Source organism: Salmo salar, chromosome ssa02, assembly GCF_905237065.1.
Source record: "Salmo salar chromosome ssa02, Ssal_v3.1, whole genome shotgun sequence".
NCBI lineage: Eukaryota > Metazoa > Chordata > Actinopteri > Salmoniformes > Salmonidae > Salmo > Salmo salar.
The window spans coordinates 79,117,296-79,134,591 of NC_059443.1; the positions used below are offsets into that span (position 1 = coordinate 79,117,296).

The 17,296-nt window shown below is 52.3% G+C and overlaps 1 protein-coding gene across 1 annotated transcript in view; it reads right to left on the reverse strand.

Annotated features, from left to right (window-relative positions):
- gtf3c1 (general transcription factor IIIC subunit 1) overlaps positions 1–17,296 on the reverse strand; it is a 70,325-nt gene that overhangs the window by 32,527 nt on the left and 20,502 nt on the right. Inside the window, 7 exon segments of the mRNA XM_045713288.1 lie at positions 7,193–7,338; positions 8,151–8,327; positions 11,802–11,877; positions 12,322–12,454; positions 12,532–12,649; positions 12,889–13,066; positions 16,519–16,615. Of these exon segments, the coding sequence (XP_045569244.1) occupies positions 7,193–7,338; positions 8,151–8,327; positions 11,802–11,877; positions 12,322–12,454; positions 12,532–12,649; positions 12,889–13,066; positions 16,519–16,615 (925 nt within the window).

The following is a 17,296-nucleotide window of genomic DNA, read 5'->3' on the forward strand; positions in this document are numbered from 1 at the left end:
GCGAGAGAGAGAGCGAGCCGAGCGAGAGAGCGAGCGAAGACAGCGGCGAAAGCGGCGAAGAAAGCGAGCGAGAGAAAGCCAGCGAGAGAGCGGCGAGAAAGCAGCGAAGCGACAGCGAAAGCGAGAGCGACAGAGAGAGAGAGAAAGCGAGAGAAAGCGAAGAAGCGAAGAGAAGAGCGAGAGAGAGCGCGAGAGAAGCGAGAAGAGCGAGAGAGAGCGAGAGAAGCGCGAGAAGAACGCGAGAGAGAGCGACAGAGAGAGAGCGACAGAGAGAGAGCGACAGAGAGACAGAGCGACAGAGAGACAGAGCGACAGAGAGACAGAGAGAGCAGGCGAGAGAAGCGAGAGAGAGCGAGAAGACGAGAGAGAGCGAGAGAAGCGAGAGAGAGCGAGAGAGCGACAGAGAGCGCGACAGAGAGAGACAGAGAGGCGACAGAGAGAGCCGAGAGCGACAGAGAGAAGCGAGGCGACAGAGAGAAGCGAAGCGACAGAGAGAGAGCGGGCGACAGAGAGAGAAGCGAGGCGACAGAGAGAAGGCGAGAGCGACAGAGAGAGAGCGAGGGCGAGAGAGAGGCGAGGCGACAGAGAGAAGCGAGGCGACAGAGAGAGAGCGAGAGCGACAGAGAAGGCGAGGCGACAGAGAGAAGGCGAGGGGCGACAGAGAGAAGCGAGGCGACAGAAAGAAGCGAGGCGACAGAGAGAAAGCGAGGGCGACAGAGAGAAGCGACAGAGAGGGCGAGAGCGACAGAGAAAGCGACAGAGAGAGGCGAGGCGACAGAGAGAAAGCGGCGACAGAGAAAAGCGGCGACAGAGAAAAGCGAGGCGACAGAGAGAGAGAAGCGGCGACACGAGAGAGAGAAAGCGAGAGAGGACAGAGAGAGACAGAGAGAGAGACAGAGAGAGAGACAGAGAGAGGGAGACGGAGAGAGACAGAGAGAGAGACAGACAGAGAGAGACAGAGAGAGAGACAGAGAGAGACGAGGGGGACGGAGAGACGGAGAGGACAGAGAGAGAGCGGAGAGAGACAGAGAGAGCGAGAGAGAGACAGAGAGCGAGCGAGAGAGAGACAGAGAGCGAGCGAGAGAGAGACAGAGAGCGAGCGAGAGAGAGACAGAGAGCGAGCGAGAGAGAGACAGAGAGCGAGCGAGAGAGAGACAGAGAGAGAAGCGGAGAGAGACAGAGAGAGAAGCGGAGAGAGAGAGGAGAAAGCGCGAGAAAGAGAGAGCGAAGAGAGAGAGAGCGAGAGACAGAGAGAGCGGAGACAGAGAGAGGCGCGAGAGACGAGAGAGAGCGAGAGACAGAGAGCAGAGAGAAGGCGAGAGACAGAGAGAGGAGCGAGAGACAGAGAGAGCGGAGACAGAGAGAGAGCGCGAGAGACAGAGAAGGCGCGAGAGACAAACGGACACAGAGAGCCGAGAGACAGAGAGAGAGCGAGCGACAGAGAGAGCGAGCGACAGAGAGAAGGCGACAGAGAGAGAGAAGCGCGACAGAGAGAGAGAAGCGCGACAGAGAGGAGAGAGAGGGGCGCGACAGAGAGAGAGAGAGAGCGCGCGAAGCGCGACAGAGAGGCCGCGACAGAGGCGCGACAGAGAGCGCCGAGAAGCGACAGAGGCGCGACAGAGAGCGACAGAGAGAAGCGCGACAGAGGCGACAGAGAGAGCGCGACGAGAGCGACAGAGAGAAGCGCGACGAAGGCGACAGAGAAGCGCGAGAAGGCGACAGAGAAGAGCGGCGACAGAGAGAGCGCGACAGAGAGAGAGCGCGCGACAGAGAGAAGCCGCGACAGAAAGCGACAGAGAGAGAAGCGCGACAGAAGGCGACAGAGAGAGAGAGAGAGAAAGCGACAGAGAGAGAGAAAGCGACAGAGAGAGGTCGCGGCGAGCAACAGAAGGCGGCGACAGAGAGAGCGACAGAACAGAGCAACGAGAGAGCGACAGACAGAGCGACAAAGGCCGAGAGAGAGCGACAGAGAGCGAGAGAGCGACAGAAGGCGACAGAGAGAGAGAGCGAGAGAGAAGAAAGCGACAGAGCGAGAGAGCGACAGAGAGAGAGAGACAAGCGACAGAGAGAGGAAACAGCGACAGAAGAAGCGGCGACAGAGAGAAGAGAAGCGGCGAGCGGCACAAGCGCGGCGACAGAAAGCGGCGAGCGACAGAAAAGCGGCGCGACAGAAAGAAGGCGGCGACAGAGAGAGAGAAAGCGGCGACAGAGAGAGAAAGCGGCGACAGAGGAGCGGCGACGAAGAGAAGCAGCGACGAGGAGAGCGGCGACAGAAGGCGACAGAGGAAGGCGACGAGCGCGAGGCGACGGAGAGGCGGCGAAGCGGCAGAGAGAAAGCGCGACAGGCGACAGAAAAACGCGACGAAGCGACAGAGAGGCGCGACAAGGCGACAGAGAAGAGCGACGAAGGCGACAGAGAGAGAGAAAGGCGCGACAGGAGGAGAGAGCACAGAGAGAAAGCGACGAGCAACAGAGAAGCGGCGACAGAAAAGCGACACAGACAACAAAGCGACGAGAGGGCGACAGGAAGGGGAAGCGACAGAGAAAGCACAGAGAGAAAGCGAGAAGAAGAAGCGACAAGCGACAGAGAGAGAGAGAAACAGCGACAGAGAGAGAGAGACAGCGACAGAGAGAGAAAGCACAGAGAGAAGCGCGACAGAAGAACGAAGCGAAGCGCGAAGCCGGCGACAAAGCGACGCAAAGCGCGGCGACAGGCAGCGGCGACAAAGCGGCGACAGAGAGGAGAAGGCGGCGACAGAAGAGAAAGCGGCGACAGAGAGCGGCGACAGAAAAAGCGGCGACAGAAAAAGCGGCGACAGAAAGCGGCGACAGAAGCGGCGACGAGGCGAAGCGGCGACAGAAAGCGGCGACAGAACGCGGCGGAAGAACGGCGACAGAAAGCGAGCGGCGACAGAAAGCGAAGCCGACAAGCCGGCGACGAAAAGCGGCGGCGACAAAAGCCGCAGAAAGCGGCGCGACAGAGAAAGCGGCGCGCGACAGAGAAAGCGCGCACAGAGCGGCGGCGACAGAAAAGCGGCGGCGAGAGAAAGCGCGCGACAGAAACCGACAGAAGGCGGCGACAGGAGAAAAGCGACGGCGACAGAGAAGCGAGCGGCGACAGAAGAAAGCGACGGCGACAGAGAGAGAGAGCGGCGACAGAGCGCGCGCAGAAGGAAAGCGGCGACAGGAAGAAGCGGCGACAGAAAAACGCGCGACAGGCGGCGGCGCAGAAAGCGGCGGCGACGAAAGCGCGACAAGCGCGACAGAAGCGCCACAAGAGCCCGCAGAAGCGGCGGCGACAGAGAGAAAGCGGCGGCGACGAAAGCGCGGCGACAGAGAGCGCAGCGGCGACAGAGAAAGCGGCGACAGAAGAGAAAGCGGCGACAGAGAGAAAGCGGCGACAGAGAGAGAAGCGGCGACAGAGAGAAGCGGCGACAGAGAGAGAGAAGCGGCGACAGAGAGAAAGCGGCGACAGAGAGAAAGCGGCGACAGAAAGAAAGCGGCGACAGAGAGAGAGAGAAGCGGCGACAGAGAGAAGAGAAGGCGGCGACAGAGAGAAAGCGGCGACAGAGAGAGAGAAAGCGGCGACAGAGAGAGAGAAAGCGGCGACAGAGAGAGAGAAACGCGGCACGGAGAAAGCGCGACAGAGAGAGAGAAGCGGCGACAGAGAGAGAGAAAGCGGCGACAAGAGAGAAAGCGCGACAGAGAGAAGAAGCGGCGACAGGAGGAAAGCGCGACAGAAAGCGGCGACAGCGAAAGCGGCGACAGAAAGCGGCGACAAGGCGGCGACAACGCGGCGACGGAAGCGGCGACAGAAGCGGCGACAGGACGGCGAAGCGGCGAGGCCGAGAAGGCGACGCGACAGAAAGCGACAAGCGAGAGAAGGCGACAGAGAGAGAAAAGCGGCAGAGAGAAACGGCGAGATTGACAAGCGGCGAGCAACAGAAAGCGGCGACGGACAAGCGACGACGCGACGAACAGAGCGACAGACGAAGGCGACAGACAAGTCACGACGACGAGGAAGCGACGCGAAGAGAGCGAAAGCGACAGAGAAGGCGACAGAGAGAGAAGCACAGAGGAAGCGACGAGAGGGAGGCGGAGAGCGAGCGACAGAGCGAGGCACAGAAGCGACAGAAGACGACGAGGGGCGAGGCGACAGAGAGAGAGCGAAGGCGACAGAGAGAGGGCGGCGACGAGAGAGACGACAGAGCGCGCAAGGACGACAGAGAGCGACGAAGGAGAAGGCGACAGAGGAAAGCGACAGAGAGAGCGAAGGCGACAGAGATCGACAGAGCGGCAGCGACAGAGGAGGCGAAAGAACGACAAGCGGAAGCGAAACGAGAGAAGACGACAGAGAGAAAGCGACAGAGAGGAAGCGACGGAGAGAGCGACGAGAGAGCGACAGAGAGAGAGCGACAAGGGCGCAGAGAGAGAGAAGGCGACAGGGGAGCGACAGGGGCGGGCGCGAAGGGCACAAGAAGCGCGACAGCGGCGACAGAGGAGAAGCGGCGACAGAGAGAGCGGCGACAGGAGCGGCGCAGAAGCGACAGCGACAGAAGCACAGCCGAAAGCACCGAACGACAGAGGAGGAGAAAGCACAGAAGGCGACAGAGAGAGAGAGAAGCGACAGGGAGAAAGCGACAAGCACGAAAGACGAGAGCCAAGCGACAACAGAGGCGACGAAGCGACGAAGAGAGCGACAGACCGACGAAAGCGGAGAGGGACAGAAGGCACAGAGAGAGGCGAGGAGCGAGGGGCGAAGCGAGACGCGAAGGCGAAAAAGCGCAGAGAAGGCGACGAGAAAAGCGACGAGAACAGCGAGCGAACGACAGAGAAAGCGACAGAAAGGCGACAGAGCGACAGAGAGGAAGCGACAGAGAAGAAGCGACAGAAGAGAGGCGACAGAGAGAGAAAGCGCAGAGCGACAGGGGAGAGGCGACAGAGAGGGACGAGAAGAGGCACGAGAGAGAGGCGACGAGGAGGAGAAGCGACAAGCGGCGAACGACAGCGAGCGACGAACAAGCGCGACGAGGCGACAGACGAGCGAGAAGGCGAGGAGAAAGCGACGGGAGCGAGAGGAAAGCGACAGAGAGCGAGAAGCGACAGAGAAGGCGAAGGCGACAGAGAGCGAGAGGGCGGAAAGCGACAGAGAGCGACAGGGGGGAGCGACAAGCACGAGGCGACAGGAGCGAAGGCGAAAGCGACAGAAGGCGAAAAGGCGACAGAGAGGCGAAAGCGACAAGCGAGAGGCGACAGAGAAGAAGCGACGACGACAGAGAGAAGCGACAGAGAGAGAAGCGACAGAGAGAGAAAGCGACAGAGAGAGAGAGGCGACGGAGAGGAAGGCGACAGGGAGGCACAGAGAAAGCGAGCGAGAGAGGCAGCACAGAGGGCGGCGACAGCGAGCGACAAGAAGCGCACAGAAGCACGAAGAAGCGCAAAAGGCGACAGAGGCGAAGGCACGAAGAGCGAGAAAGCGAAGAAAGCGACAAGAGCGAGAGAGAAACGACGAGAGCGAAAGCACGAGAAGGAAAGCGACAGAGAAAGCGAAGCGCAACGACAGAGAAAGCGACAGAGCGAGAGAAGCGGAGCGCGAAGGCCAGGACAGAAAGCCGAAGCGACAAGAGAAGCGAAGCGACAGAGCGAGCGACGGGAGCGGCCGAAGGGCGACAGGAGAAGGCACAAGGAGAAAGCGACAGAGAGAAGCGACAGAGAGCACAGAGAAGCGACAGAAGGCGAGAGAGAAGCACAGGAAAGCGAGGGCGAGAAAGCGAGCGACAGAGCGAGAGGCGACAGCGAAGCGACAGAGGGGCGAGAGGCACGAGAAGCGACAGAGGGCGAAGCGACAGAGAAGCGAGGGAGCGAGAAGGAAGCGACAGAAGCGAGAGAGAAGCGACAGAGAGGGAAGCGCAGAGCAGCGAAGGCGCAGAGAGCGACAGAAAGCGACACAGAGAGAGGCGACAGAAGACGAAGGCGACAGAGAGCGAGAGCGACAGAGAGAGAGGCGACAGAGAGAGAGCGACAGAGAGAGAGCGACAGAGAGAGAGAGAGCGACAGAGAGAGAGAGAGAAGCGACAGAGAGAGAGAGAGGAAGCGACAGAGAGAGAGAGAGAAGCGAGCAGAGCAGAGAGCAGCGACAGACGCGAGAGAGAAAGCGACACAGAGCGACACAGAAGCGACAGAGAGAGCGACAGAGCGACAGAGAAAGCGACAGAGCGACAGAGAGCGAGCGAGAGAGGCGGAGCGACAGAGAGCGAGAGCGAGCGACAGAGCGAAAGCGACAGAGGCGACGAGCGACAAAGCGAGCGACAGAGAAAGCGGCGACAAGCCGAGAAGCGACAAGCGAGAGCGACAGCGACAGAAAGCGGCGACAGAAAGCGACGAGAAAGCGCCAGAGCGACAGAAGCGAGAGAAGCGACAGAAAGCGAGAAGGCGACAGAGAAAGCGAAGAAGCGACAGAGAGAAAGCGACAGAAGCGAAGGCGACAGAGAAGGCAGAGCGACAGAGAGAAGGCGAGAGCGACAGAGAAGCGGCGACAGAGAGAGAGAGCGACAGACAGAGAGAGAGCGACAGAGAGAGAGAGCGAGAGCGACACAGAGAGAGAGCGACAGACAGAGAGAGAGCGACAGACAGAGAGAGAGCGACAGACAGAGAGAGCGACAGACAGAGAGAGAGCGACAGACAGAGAGAGAGCGGCAGACAGAGAGAGAGCGACAGACAGAGAGAGAGCGACAGACAGAGAGAGAGCGACAGACAGAGAGAGAGCGACAGACAGAGAGAGAGCGACAGACAGAGAGAGAGCGGCAGACAGAGAGAGAGCGGCAGACAGAGAGAGCGACGAGCGGCAGACAGAGAGAGCGACGAGCGGCAGACAGAGAGAGCGACGAGCGGCAGACAGAGAGAGCGACGAGCGGCAGACAGAGAGAGCGACGAGCGGCAGACAGAGAGAGCGACGAGCGGCAGACAGAGAGAGCAACGAGCGGCAGACAGAGAGAGCGACGAGCGGCAGACAGAGAGAGCGGCAGACAGAGCGGCAGACAGAGCGGCAGACAGAGCGGCAGACAGAGCGGCAGACAGAGCGGCAGACAGAGCGGCAGACAGAGCGGCAGACAGAGCGGCAGACAGAGCGGCAGACAGAGCGATGTTGAAGTGTGACCACTTCATATCATGAGAAGTGTGTGTGTGTGTCTACCTTGCGGTTAAGGAAGTGTGAAGCGACTCTACAGAGGATGAGTACAGAGTCCTCGCTGACGTTCCATGTTACTCTCTGTCTGGTCATCATCATCAGAGCTTTGTGGTCTGCTGCATCATGGACTGGGGCCCGCTTTCTAACCTCTACTGCACACACACACACACACACACACACATCATAATTATCATCATCATCCCGGGCGGCCAAACCTTCCCCCAAACCAGGACAACGCTGGGCCAATTGTGCCTCTCGGGTCACGGCCAGCTGCGACACTGCCTGGGATCGAACCCGGGTCTGTAGTGACGCCCTAGACCGCCGAGACGCAGCGCCCTAGACCGCCGAGACGCAGCGCCCTAGACCGCCGAGACGCAGCGCCCTAGACCGCCGAGACGCAGTGCACCCCTCAGGAGGCCCACCCTCACCAGACTTGTATTAACAGTTTTAGTTACAGTATTCAACCCACATAATGCACAGTGCATTAAAAATACAAAAACAATATTACAAAACCATAAAATGGTTTGTTATAATCTAACCGAAACAGAGCTAAAAACCACTATTGGCTCAGCACTAGTGTGTCTGTGTGTCTATTGGCTCAGCACTAGTGTGTCTGTGTGTCTATTGGCTCAGCACTAATGTGTCTGTGTGTCTATTGGCTCAGCACTAGTGTGTCTGTGTGTCTATTGGCTCAGCACTAGTGTGTCTGTGTGTCTATTGGCTCAGCAATAGTGTGTCTGTGTGTCTATTGGCTCAGCAATAGTGTGTCTGTGTGTCTATTGGCTCAGCAATAGTGTGTCTGTGTGTCTATTGGCTCAGCAATAGTGTGTCTGTGTGTCTATTGGCTCAGCAATAGTGTGTCTGTGTGTCTATTGGCTCAGCAATAGTGTGTCTGTGTGTCTATTGGCTCAGCAATAGTGTGTCTGTGTGTCTATTGGCTCAGCAATAGTGTGTCTGGCCTCACCTTTCTTCTTCTTCTGTGGTATTTTGACCTGTTTGACAGTTCTCTTCCTCTTCCTCTTGTTCCCTCCTTTAACCAGCCGGTTCCTACTGGACGGCTCAGTGGAGATGTGGACCTCCTCCAACCTCAACCCTGCTGGGACCCCCTGTTTAGAGGACAGGGGCCCGGGGAACTTGGGGCCTTCAGGGGACACAGAGATTAACACACACACAGACACAGATATGGATAGTACCAGTCAAAAGTTTGGACACACCTACTCATTCAAGGGTTTCTCTTTATTTTTACATTGTGGAATAATAGTGAAAACATCCTTGTCCATCCAAGCCAAGCTGATCCCAACCACGCATCCACACAACATCATATACCCTACATATCCACACAACAACATATACCCTACATATCCACACAACATCATATACCCTACATATCCACACAACATCATATACCCTACATATCCACACAACAACATATACCCTACATATCCACACAACATCATATACCCTACATATCCACACAACAACATATACCCTACATATCCACACAACATCATATACCCTACATATCCACACAACATCATATACCCTACATATCCACACAACAACATATACCCTACATATCCACACAACAACATATACCCTACATATCCACACAACATCATATACCCTACATATCCACACAACATCATATACCCTACATATCCACACAACAACATATACCCTACATATCCACACAACATCATATACCCTACATATCCACACAACATCATATACCCTACATATCCACACAACATCATATACCCTACATATCCACACAACAACATATACCCTACATATCCACACAACAACATATACCCTACATATCCACACAACATCATATACCCTACATATCCACACAACATCATATACCCTACATATCCACACAACATCATATACCCTACATATCCACACAACAACATATACCCTACATATCCACACAACAACATATACCCTACATGTCCACACAAAAACATATACCCTGCATATCCACACAAAAACATATACCCTGCATATCCACACAAAAACATATACCCTGCATATCCACACAACAACATATACCCTGCATGTCCACACAACAACATATACCCTACGCGTCCACACAACAACATATACCCTACATGTCCACACAACATCATATACCCTACATGTCCACACAACATCATATACCCTACGTATCCACATATGCCCTACGTATCCACATATGCCCTACGTATCCACATATGCCCTACGTATCCACATATGCCCTACGTATCCACATATGCCCTACGTATCCACATATGCCCTACGTATCCACATATGCCCTACGTATCCACATATGCCCTACGTATCCACATATGCCCTACGTATCCACATATGCCCTACGTATCCACATATGCCCTACGTATCCACATATGCCCCACGTATCCACATATGCCCTACGTATCCACATATGCCCTACGTATCCACATATGCCCTACGTATCCACATATGCCCTACGTATCCACATATGCCCTACGTATCCACATATGCCCTACGTATCCACATATGCCCTACGTATCCACACAACAATTTCCACGACAGGTTTCTACATATAACCAGTTTTTTTCCAGGGTTCGTACAGACAAGTCAAATTCAAGGACTTTTGCAGCTTTAGTGTGACCGCGTGGGAAAAGGGCGTGTGGGCTGTGAGGAAAATGGCACGTGGACGGCCACTAGAACGGCTGCCTCTTAATAAAGCGGAATATCGCGGGCACTCCTGTGAATGAAGCAGATGGCAAACACACGACGATGTTGAACTAGCACCAGTGCAGGATGCCTCGCCGTCTCCCCCCCTTCGTGTGGATCTTCAGGGCAGTCTCCCCCCCTTCGTGTGGATCTTCAGGGCTGTCTCCCCCCCTTCGTGTGGATCTTCAGGGCAGTCTCCCCCCCTTCGTGTGGATCTTCAGGGCAGTCTCCCCCCCTTCGTGTGGATCTTCAGGGCTGTCTCCCCCCTTCGTGTGGATCTTCAGGGCAGTCTCCCCCCTTCGTGTGGATCTTCAGGGCTGTCTCCCCCCTTCGTGTGGATCTTCAGGGCAGTCTCCCCCCTTCGTGTGGATCTTCAGGGCCGTCTCCCCCCCTTCGTGTGGATCTTCAGGGCTGTCTCCCCCCCTTCGTGTGGATCTTCAGGGCAGTCTCCCCCTTCGTGTGGATCTTCAGGGCAGTCTCCCCCCTTCGTGTGGATCTTCAGGGCAGTCTCCCCCCCTTCGTGTGGATCTTCAGGGCAGTCTCCCCCTTCGTGTGGATCTTCAGGGCTGTCTCCCCCTTCGTGTGGATCTTCAGGGCTGTCTCCCCCCCTTCGTGTGGATCTTCAGGGCAGTCTCCCCCCCTTCGTGTGGATCTTCAGGGCCGTCTCCCCCCCTTCGTGTGGATCTTCAGGGCTGTCTCCCCCCCTTCGTGTGGATCTTCAGGGCTGTCTCCCCCCTTCGTGTGGATCTTCAGGGCTGTCTCCCCCCTTCGTGTGGATCTTCAGGGCTGTCTCCCCCCCTTCGTGTGGATCTTCAGGGCAGTCTCCCCCCCTTCGTGTGGATCTTCAGGGCCGTCTCCCCCCCTTCGTGTGGATCTTCAGGGCCGTCTCCCCCCCTTCGTGTGGATCTTCAGGGCTGTCTCCCCCCCTTCGTGTGGATCTTCAGGGCTGTCTCCCCCCCTTCGTGTGGATCGTCAAGGCCGATTCACCCATGACCACTATGTCAAAGTCTGGCACAGTTGTTTTGCACCTTACACAGTGCCAAATAAATATATTTGATCATTATCTGTTCTCCTCTCATTTTAATTCAAGTACTTTTCAAATACCAACTTGAGAAAATGTCTGATTTTCAAGGTATTCCAGTACTTGAATTTCAGAGTGCCAAATTCAAGTATTTTAAGCATCTTGTGCGAACCCTGTTTGTCTGTATGAAACGGAGCTACTCCCACCCCATTGGTCCTATCGACACGCGCATGAGCCTTGGTTTTCAGCTGTCATGTCACTCATGTTCCAGGCAATGTTTTTTCAGGCCTCAAATTGTTCAGAGTTGGTGATCCCACTCGAGCTTCATCTTCTTCTTCCTCCTCTTCTTCTATCAGCGAAGGAGGAGGAGGAGTGGAACCTGGTGTGGTCGTGTAAGAGCCCATCCGTGTGTTCTGAGATGCCGTTCTGTACACCACTGTACTGTTCCATTATCTGTCTGTTTGTGGCCTGTCTGTTAACTTGCACCATTCTTGCCATTCTCATTCAGCCTCTCTCATCAAGGAGCTGTTTTCTCCCACAGGACTGTATCTGACTGGAGGTTGTTCTGTTTGTCACACCCTTCTCAGTAAACCCTAGACACTGTCGTGTGTGAAACACCCAGGAGGGCAGACGTTTCTGAGGTAGTGGATCCGGGCGCCTGGCACTGACGATCATACCACGCTCAGTCATTTAGATCACTTATTCTGCCCATTTTAACATTCAATCAGTAACTGAATGCCTTGATGCCTGTCTGCCTGCTTTATATAGCAAGCTACAGCCACTTGAATGAAGGTCTATAGGAGCGATCCATTTACGTGAATGGGGCGGTGTACCTAATAAACTGACCGGTGAGTGTGTATAAATGTAAAACACAGACAGGAGTGTGTAACTCACCTATATCCATGGTCAGATGTTTGGTCAGTAGACTATTCAGTCTCACTGTGTTACTGGACTCGTACTGGTTGTTGCTCTAGAACACACATTATATTGATCTCTTACAATTCCAGAGCACTGAAAGGCTTACAATTCCAGAGCACTGAAAGGCTTACAATTCCAGAGCACTGAAAGGCTTACAATTCCAGAGCACTGAAAGTTGAGAATTTATATAGACAACATAACAATAACGGTTTATTTGTGTGTATACGGGTGGTTTAGTGGGTGTGTGTGTTTTAGTGTGTGTATAGAAATAAAATAAAAAATAGATAGATAGATAGATAGATAGATAGATAGATAGATAGATAGATAGATAGATAGATAGATAGATAGATAGATAGATAGATAGATAGATAGATAGATAGATAGTAGATAGTAGATAGATAGTAGATAGATAGTAGTGTGTAGATAGTGATAGATAGATAGATAGATAGATGATAGTGTGTGATGATGTGATGTGTGTGTGGTGTGTGTGTTTTACCCTCTTGGTTCTCATCAGATGACAGGTCCATATCCAGTTGCGTTTGAGGTGTCCGAAGAAGTCCGAGTCCAGACCTCCTGCTCCTTTACTGTCCCCTGGTATTACTGCTGCATAACACACCTCCCTGCTGCCCCTACACACACACACACGTTACACAGGTTACACACACACACGTTACACAGGTTACACACACACCTCTCTCCCCCTTACTTGAGCATGTGATCCAGGTGACGGAACTTGTGGCGGTCTGTATCCACGGGAACCTTGACTGGCCCCTCCTGGGATTTGGAGGCAGAGCTTCTCTTCGGCCGCTCCTTCCTGATCACACCTGGGAGAGAGAGAGGGAGAGAGGAGAGAGAGAGACAGAAATGGAGAGAGATGGAAAGAGCGACAGAGACAGAGATGGAGAGAGCAAGAGAGACAAATGGAGACAGGGACGAAGCGAGAGCGAGGGAGAGAGAGAAGGAGAAAAGGGGAGAGAGGGAAGGCAAGACGGCGTGAGTAGCCTGTGCATGCAGGCAGATCGTTGATAGTGATCGTTTTTGCGTGTCTGCGTGTGCGGCCTACCTAGTGGTGTGTTGAGGCAGACACACATCAGGTCAAACCAGTAGTTGTCTACGTCTGTCAGGGTGTTCAGTGTGTATCTCCGTCTCTCAAACACCCTCGTCTCCAACACCAGGTTATAGTGGGGCTCACACATAGTAGTGTCTACTATCATACAGTTACGCTTCACATACAGGTACACCTAGAGAGAGGAGAGGGCGAGAGAGAGAGGGAGAGAGACAGAGAGGGAGAGAGAGAGAGAGAGAGCGAGAGAGACAGAGAGATGGAGAGAGAGGAGATAAAGGGGAGATGGAGGGGAGAGAGAGGGGAGAGAGAGAGGAGAGGGCGAGAGAGACAGACAGAGAGACAGAGAGGGAGAGAGAGACAGAGAGAGATGGAGAGAGAAGAGAGATAGAGAGATAAAGGGGAGAGAGAGGGGAGAGAGAGGAGAGGGCGAGACAGAGAGGGGGAGAGACAGATGGAGGGAGAGAGAGACAGAAGCACATTGTAAATAGAGATAGCTAATTAGCCCAACACATTGTCAAAATCAAATAGTTAAAACAAAGAATACATGAAGGTCCAGTCCTTCACAAAGTCACACACCCCTTGACTTTCTCCACATGTTGTTGTTACAGACTGATGGGTGAAAAAAATATTCAAAAAGCAGCAGACATTGAATGATGTCATCATTCCCTTTGAGCTTTACTTTGGTGAAGTAATTCATTACTCTGTGGATGGTGTATCAATACGCCCAAATCATTTATGGAAACCCTTTCAAAGAGCCTATTCAAATCAAATACAATTTTTATTGGTCACATGAGCCGAATACAACAGGTGTAGACTTAACAGTGTTGTCAATGCTGTTCATTGACTACAGCTCAGTGTTCAACACCATAGTGCCCACAAAGCTCATCACTAAGCTAAGGACCCTGGGACTAAACACCTCCCTCTGCAACTGGATCCTGGACTTCCTGACGGGCCGCCCCCAGGTGGTAAGGGTAGGTAACAACACATCCGCCACGCTGATCCTCAACACGGGGGCCCCTCAGGGGTGCATGCTCAGTCCCCTCCTATACTCCCTGTTCACTCATGACTGTACGGCCAGGCACGACTCCAACACTATCATTAAGTTGGCCGATGACAACACTGGTAGGCCTGATCACCGACAACGATGAGACAGCCTATAGGGAGGAGGTCAGAGACCTGGCCGTGTGGTGCCAGGACAACAACCTCTCCCTCAACGTGATCAAGACGAAGGAGATGATTGTGGACCACAGGAATAGCAGGACCGAGCATTCTCATTGACGGGGCTGTAGTGGAGCAGGTTGAGAGCTTCAAGTTCCTTGGCGTCCACATCACCAACAAACTAACATGGTCCAAGCACACCAAGACAGTCGTGAAGAGGGCAAGACAAAACCTATTTCCCCACAGGAGACTGAAAAGATTTGGCCTGGGTCCTCAGATCCTCAAAAGGTTTTACAGCTGCACCATCGAGAGCACCCTGACTGGTTGCATCACTGCCTGGTATGGCAACTGCTCGGCCTCCGACCACAAGGCACTACAGAGGGTAGATTGTACGGCCCAGTACATCACTGGGGCCAAGCTTCCTGCCATCCAGGACCTCTATACCAGGCGGTGTTAGAGGAAGGCCCTAAAAATTGTCAAAGATCCCAGCCACCCTAATCATAGACTGTTCTCTCTGCTACCGCACGGCATGTGGTACCAGAGCGCCAAGTCTAGGTCCAAGAGGCTTCTAAACAGCTTCTACCCCCAAGCCATAAGACTCCTGAACATCTAATCAAATGGCTACCCAGACTATTTGCACCCTCCCCCCTACGCTGCTGCTACTCTCTGTTATTATCTATGCAAAGTCACTTTAATAACTCTACCTACATGTACATATTACCTCAATTACCTCGACACCGGTGGCCCTGCACATTGACTCTGTACCGGTACATCCTGTATACTGCCTCCACATTGACTCTGTACCGGTACCCCCTGTATATAGCCTCCAGATTGACTCTGTACCGGTACCTCCTGTATACAGCCTCCACATTGACTCTGTACCGGTACACTCTGTATATAGCCTCCACATTGACTCTGTACCGATACATCCTGTATACAGCCTCCACATTGACTCTGTACTGGTACATCCTGTATACAGCCTCCACATTGACTCTGTACCAGTACCCCCAGTATATAGTCTCGCTATTGTTATTTACTGCTGCTCTTTAATTACTTATTTTTATCCTACTTTTTTTTTGTATTTTCTCAAAACGGCATTGTTTGTTAAGGGCTTGTAATCAGCATTTCACTGCAAGGTTTACACCTGTTGTAATCAGCATTTCACTGCAAGGTTTACACCTGTTGTAATCAGCATTTCACTGCAAGGTCTACACCTGTTGTAATCAGCATTTCACTGCAAGGTCTACACCTGTTGTAATCAGCATTTCACTGCAAGGTCTACTACACCTGTTGTAATCAGCATTTCACTGCAAGGTCTACTACACCTGTTGTAATCAGCATTTCACTGCAAGGTCTACTACACCTGTTGTAATCAGCATTTCACTGCAAGGTCTACTACACCTGTTGTATTCAGCATTTCACTGTAAGGTCTACTACACCTGTTGTATTCAGCATTTCACTGTAAGGTCTACTACACCTGTTGTATTCAGCATTTCACTGTATTCCCCCTTTTCCGTCTCATCAGCATTTTCTACAGTTGTATTCAGCATTTCATTAAGGTCTACTACACCTGTTGTATTCAGCATTTCACTGTAAGGTCTACTACACCTGTTGTATTCAGCATTTCACTGTAAGGTCTACTACACCTGTTGTATTCAGCATTTCACTGTAAGGTCTACTACACCTGTTGTATTCAGCATTTCACTGTAAGGTCTACTACACCTGTTGTATTCAGCATTTCACTGTAAGGTCTACACCTGTTGTATTCGGTGCATGTGACAAATACAATTTGATTTTAAATGTGTGCAGACTCGTTACAACTTCAGCTTTAAGCACAAAGTGATTTGTCTCTAAGAGAACGTAGTCTTGTTAAAATTCTAGGAAATCATTTAGTATTTTGTAAATGTTGTGAGCTCCAAATCTGGCTGAGAATATCACAACATGATGAAACCATAATGGTTGGACTCGCTAGACGGGTCACCTTTCATCTGCTGTCACCATTGGCTGGGTTAACTTGAACAGAGGAAGAGGAAGTCTATTCTTTGTCTGGATAGGCCAGAAAACGTGACGTCACTCCCTATGCAAATCTGGGTTCTGATAACCTGCCACTTCAAGCTCTGCTGAGTGTGGAAGCAGAGACGAGACAGACAGAGCTTTCTGCCATTATAAAGCACAGGACCCTACAGCGTTCACACAGCACTTTGCACACCAAAAGGTCGGTCTGGAACCGGTCCACAACCGCTCAAAGTATCCCATATAGTGGACTTGACATGTGTAACTGATGTACAGTGGGGGAAAAAGTATTTCATCCCCTGCTGATTTTGTATCTTTGCCGACTGACAAAGAAAGGATCAGTCTATCATTTCAATGGTAGGTTTATTTGAACAGTGAGAGACAGAAAAACAAAAATATCCAGAAAAAAACGCATGTCAAAAATGTTATAAATTGTATTTGTGCTAGAAGATATACCTGGTCTTTGTCTTGGAACTTCTCCACCGGCCCAAACTGCAGCAGACCCATGTAAATCAGACGCTGCATGTTGTCATGGAAACTAAAGATGTACTTCCTGGATGATAGATAGAAACAGGAAATATATCATCAACACTTCCTGTTACGGCTTTGTCTGATTGGACGATGCAAAGAGGGTCTTTACGTGACAGTTTGTAATTGGGCGACTGAAATGAATGAACAAATCAGACACGTCACACCGTTTGTGTGTATTTAACTAGTGTGTGTGTGACCGTCTGTGGTATTTAACTAGTGTGTGTGTGACCGTTTGTGTGTATTTAACTAGTGTGTGTGTGACCGTTTGTGTGTATTTAACTAGTGTGTGTGTGACCGTTTGTCGGTATTTAACTAGTGTGTGTGTGACCGTTTGTGGGTATTTAACTAGTGTGTGTGTGACCGTTTGTGGGTATTTAACTAGTGTGTGTGTGTGTGTGTGTGTGTCACCCCGTTTGTGGGTATTTAACTAATGTGTGTCACCCCGTTTGTGGGTATTTAACTAGTGTGTGTGTCACCCCGTTTGTGGGTATTTAGCCTGTTGGGGATAGGGGGCAGTATTTGCACGGCCGGATAAAAAACGTACCCGATTTAATCTGGTTATTACTACTGCCCAGAAACTAGAATATGCATATAATTATTGGCTTTGGATAGAAAACACCCTAAAGTTTCTAAAACTGTTTGAATGGTGTCTGTGAGTATAACAAAACTCAAATGGCAGGCCAAAACCTGAGAAGATTCTGTA